Source organism: Chionomys nivalis, chromosome 10 (assembly GCF_950005125.1).
Source record: "Chionomys nivalis chromosome 10, mChiNiv1.1, whole genome shotgun sequence".
Lineage (NCBI taxonomy): Eukaryota > Metazoa > Chordata > Mammalia > Rodentia > Cricetidae > Chionomys > Chionomys nivalis.
Genome location: NC_080095.1, coordinates 9,514,774 through 9,521,173, shown reverse-complemented (window position 1 = coordinate 9,521,173; position 6,400 = coordinate 9,514,774). Strand labels below are relative to the sequence as shown.

General features: G+C 39.5%; 1 gene segment (V, D, J or C); it reads right to left on the bottom strand.

Moving 5' to 3' along the window:
• Positions 1–1,472: 1,472 nt before the first annotated feature.
• Positions 1,473–1,954, bottom strand: LOC130882786 (immunoglobulin heavy variable 3-74-like). The segment is given in 2 exon segments: positions 1,473–1,804; positions 1,909–1,954. Coding segments are annotated over 2 exon segments (378 nt in total).
• Positions 1,955–6,400: the final 4,446 nt, after the last annotated feature.

Here is a 6,400-nt window from a genome sequence, read left to right as displayed (position 1 = left end):
GTCTCAATTTGAGAAAATGTTTGGGAAAGAATAGGAGCTGTGATCTTGTAGGAGAAGGTGTGCCATTTAGAAAACTTAGATTTTTCTAAAGACTGGTGGTATTTCAGAGACTTTTGCTTCCAGCTAACATGATGGAGGAAGGTCTTTGGTTAAAAAATAAAGAAACTGCTTGGCCCTCATAGGTTAGAACATACGTAGGTGGAGTAAACAGAACAGAATGCTGGGAGGAAGAGGAAGTGAGCTCAGACTCGATAACTCTCCTCTCTGGGGCAGATGCGATGAAGCACCAACCCAGGATGGACATAGGCTAGAATCTTCCCAGTAAGCGCACCTAGGGGTGCTACACACATTATTAGAAATGGGCTAGTCCAGGTGCGAGAGTTAGCCGAGAAGAGGCTAGATATAATGGGCCAAGCAGTGTTTAAAAGAATACAGTTTGTGTGTTGTTATTTCAGGGCATAAGCTAGCCAGGCGACCAGGAACTGGGTCGGCAGGAACACAGGCCACAGTTCCTACTGCACTTACATATCAAACTTAGGACACTCAGGTGCTGCACCAACCACCAAGTGCTGAATCAGTCATAATCCACTCTAAGATTCTGAAGCTGTAAGCATAATAAATGTGTTCATTTTATGTTGCCTTCACCATGCTGTATTATCATAACAATAGAAAAACAACCAAGATAAATATCCTTAGTGTTTTGCATAGTATGGTGTATATTTCTGTGGATCTAATAGAAATGAACTTGCTCTGCCAGTGATGAGATTTTACTTCAAACACCCAATATACATATGACAGATTCACATAACAATGGCATATTGTGTGTTTTAGATTTTCTATGTAGGTAGATCTCACTTCTTATGAACTTTTGTTGATGGAATCGGTTTATATAAATTTCTATTATGAACCAAGTTGAAAGTCATGAAGTAATAAACCGAATGAACTAAAAGCATATCTGGATCTTATTTGACCATGAGTGCACAATCCTTAAGGAAAAGAGAGAAGATTATAAATATGCTAGGATGTTTTTATCTAATGATCATGGTGTCATTTTTCTCTACTCTTCCCTTAAACATTAGTGCTGCTATAATCAAAAAATATGACCTAAACTCTGCCCAAAATATGAAAATACTAAGAAATGCCCATGTACTATCTTCTCATGAAATCTCAATGACTAATGTAGAGTACTTTGTGTCCCCATAGTTGTTAGTTTACACTTTGTTCATGGGAGACTGTGTCTCATTTGATAAAATAGAACAAGAAGAACATATAATGCATTGAGGACATTGGATCCCTTCAGAACGTACATGTGGAGAATTCCAAAAAAAGTATAAAAAAAATGCAGGTCAAACACCTGAGAAGAGTGCTTAATCTAATCATGTCTGCATAAATTCTTGGGATGAACCTGTATTCTGTGTCTTTTGCACCACCTGGTGTTCTTGATTGGCCTAACAGTGAAGTTTCTGCCTGAGTTAACACTGAAATCCTATCACCGTGTCTCTAGGACAGTAATAAGTGGCTGTGTCTTCCAATCTCACATTGCTCATTTGCAGGTACAGAGTGTTCTTAGCATTTTCTCTGGAGATGGTGAATTGATCCTTCACAGATGGTGCATATCTTATAGTACTGCTGTCTGTATTAATATTTCCAACCCACTCCAGCCCCTTCCCTGGAGCTTGGCGAAACCAGTACATCCAGGAGTCACTGAAAGTGAATCCAGAGGCTACACAGGATAGTCTCAGGGATCCTCCAGGCTTCACAAGCCCTCCTCCAGACTCCCCAGGTTGCACCTCAGACTGGACACCTGCAAACACAGAGAATGTTGTTAGTAAATTACCACAGAAGCTCTATCTTTTATATATCTTGTTCATGTTCACTAACACTCAGTACCTCTTCTTCATAAATTACCTTTTAAAAAAGCAAAAAGGAAAACCCATTTCAACATCAAATCCATTGTGGGTTGTGTTTTCTGTGCTGATCATTGAATGGCAAGACCTGGGCATCCAGGACTGATTCCTTTGTCTGAGCTTCAGGGTCAGTGTTTATCTGGTTTTCATGAGAAGAGATCAGTCTTATTTGCATGCCTTCCTGGTATATAAGTTCTGCTGTGGGAGCTAAGAGCCAGTGTGTTCTAATATGTTTGTAAATGTTCTGGAGAAGTCTAGCAGGAAAGATAATGTTAGGAAATTTTGTATCATACTAAGCTCTTTTTGGGGACACATTAAGTATCATCGATTACATTTAATAATCACAATCAAAATGTGCATTTTAGGAAGAATTTCTGCCTACTTTTTATGTCCAGTACTATAGAGGTCAGTTGGCATTGCTTTCTGACATGCTCTGGAGATCTTTCCTTATTCAACACTGATGCACTAGGTACCGCCTGAGTCAGGTACAGCCCTAAGTGTAGTTGCCTCTGGAGTTTAGAAGCTCTATTTTTGTGTTGAGATCACTGAATTGTTGTCACATGACTGAATTCATTTGTTCAGGAGGTCACCTACAGAGACTTTGTCCACATTCATGTGCACCAAGGAGTATAAAATTATTGTGTTTTTTTTTCTATTTTACTCTCTTTTTCCAGAATATCTACCTATCTCTCTATTAGAAACAGGGAGTGACTGATAAACTGAACTTCAATGTACAATTCAGGATTTGAACTCTAAGTGTTCTACTCGTATGTCTTCACAGGCCTCCCAGGAGGATAACCTCACTTGTAATACCCCTTCCCTTTACCTTTCTTATTCAGTCTGTTTCATGCCGTTTTCTAGTTAGTTACCTCTCATGATATTATGTGAAGTAAAAATTTTTTGTCATGTAATTCTCCAGGTTTATAGCTTAGGCCTGCACCAGCAGACAGAAGTCACTGTCGAGGGCCTATTCTGCTGGAGGTTGCTGACTGGGGTCTACTTTCACAGATATCTCAGGCTAGGAACTGATCCCACTGTGGATGCTGGCTCTGACTCAGTCACACAGAGGTCTCTGGCTCAGGTCTGCTCCATCAGCACTCACACAGTCATTCCTATTCCTGCAAGGTCATTGGTTTTGGTCAGGTCCTTCAGAAGTCAATGTCTCTCTCCTGCTCTAGCAGAGGTTGCTGGCTTGGTTCTGCTACTGCAGATGTTCCTGGCTCAGGACTGCTCTGGCAGAGTACACTGGCTCAGGCATGGTCCCACAGGGGTCTTTGTCTCAGGCCTGCTCTTTTGGTAGTTTCTCCCCAATACCCGCTTCTGTGAACGTCCTTGGATCAGAACCAGTCCCATAGAAGGACTCAGGAGTCTTTGTCTCAGGCCTGCTCATTTGGTAGTTTCTCCCCAATACCCGCTTCTGTGAAAGTCCTTGGATCAGAACCAGTCCCATAGAAGGACTTAGGGGTCTTTGTCTCAGGCCTGCTCATTTGGTAGTTTCTCCCCCATACCTGCTCCTGTGAAGGTCCCTGTCTTAGTACTGCTCCCACTGAGGTTTCTCCCTTGTACCTGTTCTGGTAGAGATTGCTGATTCAGGCCCCATGCACAGTTCTAATATTAAATTATATGCTCTTCAATGCTTTTGACTAAAGACTATTGAATATAATTTCGTGTGTGTTATGACAACCATTTATCAAGAACACAATGTATAAGTTTGAAAATATCTTCTAAAATGAATATCAAAAATTGTTGATGAAATCATACAGATAATGGTTTTTAAACAATAATGTTTGTTATTATATTTATTACTTGAATCAGTTGGAATCAGTAATAAGGGACCACCCTTGTACAACTGGGTTAAAGATTTCTCTAAATACCCCTCGAGTTTTCCAAGAGATGTTTTCTGTGCTGTTCAAAAAATACAGAGAAAAAGATCTTTGTTATGATTTTACCTCCAATACACACATGAATATATGAACTCACTTACTCACATACACAGAGAGAGAGAGAGAGAGAGAGAGAGAGAGAGAGAGAGAGAGAGAGAGAGAGAGAAGGAAGGAAGGAAGGGGAAATAGAGGCAGATAAATCGAAATTGAGATTCAGACTCATACATCAGAAAAGTAGTAACAAAAGTAGACACAGTGAGAATAAAGTAGAAAGTTCAAGTTTGGCCTCACTTTATGTTAAATAACATTAAGGGGAAGTTTTTGATTTATTTCCTGAATGTGATGTGGAAGAAGTTTTGCTGAATATGTGTTTATTATTAGTGTGTTTGAATCTGTACATTTAGAAACTTGTGTGAGAAACCATTAATGGAATAAACCTGCTTATTTGGTTGGGAATATTTAGTGTATTAGTGAAATATTTTGAGCACCAGTGGTGTAAATGATAGACTGAACTCTTAATAGGGATGATCCTTTGTGGAGGATATTGGTTTTGTTCATAATTTTCATCAAAGCTATGAGATTCTAAATATTTTCCAAAGGTTTCTCCCTCATCTTTCTGAGCTGTAGAAAGTTTCCACAGTAAAGGGAATTTTGTACTCCTCAGGTCTAAATTAGTTGGATCTGTGCCCTAAAAGAAGTCTTTTATTTCCTTGTTTCTCTTCCAGTAAATGGTTCTGTTGGATTCTATTTCAATTTCAAACACAGGGAACAAACAGTTTCTGTGGGATTATTTAGTAGCAGTTGGGAAATAAACAAGCAGCCTCCTACAACAAATTGGTACAACAACATGAGGCTGACTACATCCACATAAGATCTGAGAATGCTTGGAAAGAAATTCTAGACATAGAAAAACAAAGTTTAGCCACATTTTTTTCTGTCAGCATGTGGCAGGTCCTTTAAGAGAAGTTTTCCTGGTTGAGCAGTAGCAGAAAAAGCCCTGCAGTTTTGAAATGATGGCTTTCTGGTCCATACTGCCAGCACAAACTCTGACTCTTTCAGCAGGCCAAGCAATAAATACAGTTTGTGGGCAGTGTGATGCAAATTACTTGTTGGTAGTATGGGCCAACTGGTTATGAGAGTTGAGGTGGTGAGGATTTCTCCAACCTAGCAGTCTTAGAGGCATTGAACAGACTTCCATCATTTTGGAGTGGGTGGAGCAACCAGGCAGGGTCTTGTTTGCCTTAGCAATGACACCGCTTAGAATTTTAAGACGCACTAAGCATGTTTTTTATTATTATTATTATTTTTATTGAAAAAAAATTTTCTGCCTCCTCCCTGCCTCCCATTTCCCTCCCCCTCCTCCCGCCCCTCTTCCCTCCCCCCACTCCTCTTTTCTTTCCTCTCCAGTCCCAAGAGCAGTCAGGGTCCTCCCCGCTCCATCCAGGTCTAGGAAGGTGAACATCCAAACTGTCCAGGCTCCCACAAAGCCAGAACAAGAAGTAGGATCAACACCCCGTGCCATTGTCCTTGGCCTCTCATCAGCTCTCATGTCGGCCATGTTCAGAGAGTCTGGTTTTATCCCATGATTTTTCAGTCACAGTCCAGCTGGCCTTGAACCTTCACCTAGCGATGGATGGAGATAGAGACAGAGACCCACACTGGAGCACCGGACTGAGCTCCCAAGGTCCTAATGAGGAGCAGAAGGAGAGAGAACATGAGCAAGGAAGTCAGGACCACGAGGGGTGCACCCACCCACTGAGACAGTGGGTCTGATCTATTGGGAGCACTAAGCACTTTAAAAAGCATTCCTGAACAGAAAATCAATAAAAATACACAATAAAGACATATTAAGTTTTTAAAAAGACCTCTAAATGGATCACAGTGCTGGATAAATGCACATAGGCTTGGGAGAGAAAAGAAAAAGAATATAGACAGTTATAAAAGAAAGTAATTTTTTTAAAAGGTAAAGTCTTTGAAGAGACAGAGTACAGACAGGAATAGATTAAAGTAGTAAAGAAAAATAAGCCACATAAAGATGGAATATACACACAGAGTCTGGATTATGTATATTATTATGCTTACTTTGAATATTTTGACTGCAAAGAAACCGTTTTGAAAACTAGTAAGCTAAGCAAACATATATACTTTAAAGTTATCTTGATTTCAAAGTTTGAGTCTAAGGATATGTTACTTTGAAAATGTGGTTTTTCTTTTGTTTCCACAGAGAATGAGATCATGTGGATTAATTCCAAACTAATATGGGTTCACGGACCCCACAAAAGTTCACCATAAGTGCCCCTAAAAATACTTCACCCAACAAAAAGCAGAAAGTAGTTGAGAGAGAACTAGGCCCAAATTACCAAATATTGTTTATAAATGTTTGTTTTCATTTAAAGGGAGATATGATGTAGAGAATTACATTGGTATGGATCTCAGTTTATTGAAACAAATTTAAGGTAAATTTTGTTATACTGTGGATATGTATTTCTGGTCTTGACTAAGATATTGTGTATGTCCAGCTAATTTATAAATGTATGCATAATTAAGAATATAGGTTAATAGATAACCATCTATAATAGTCAAACTTGTAGTCATGTGAGTTAGGTTTTC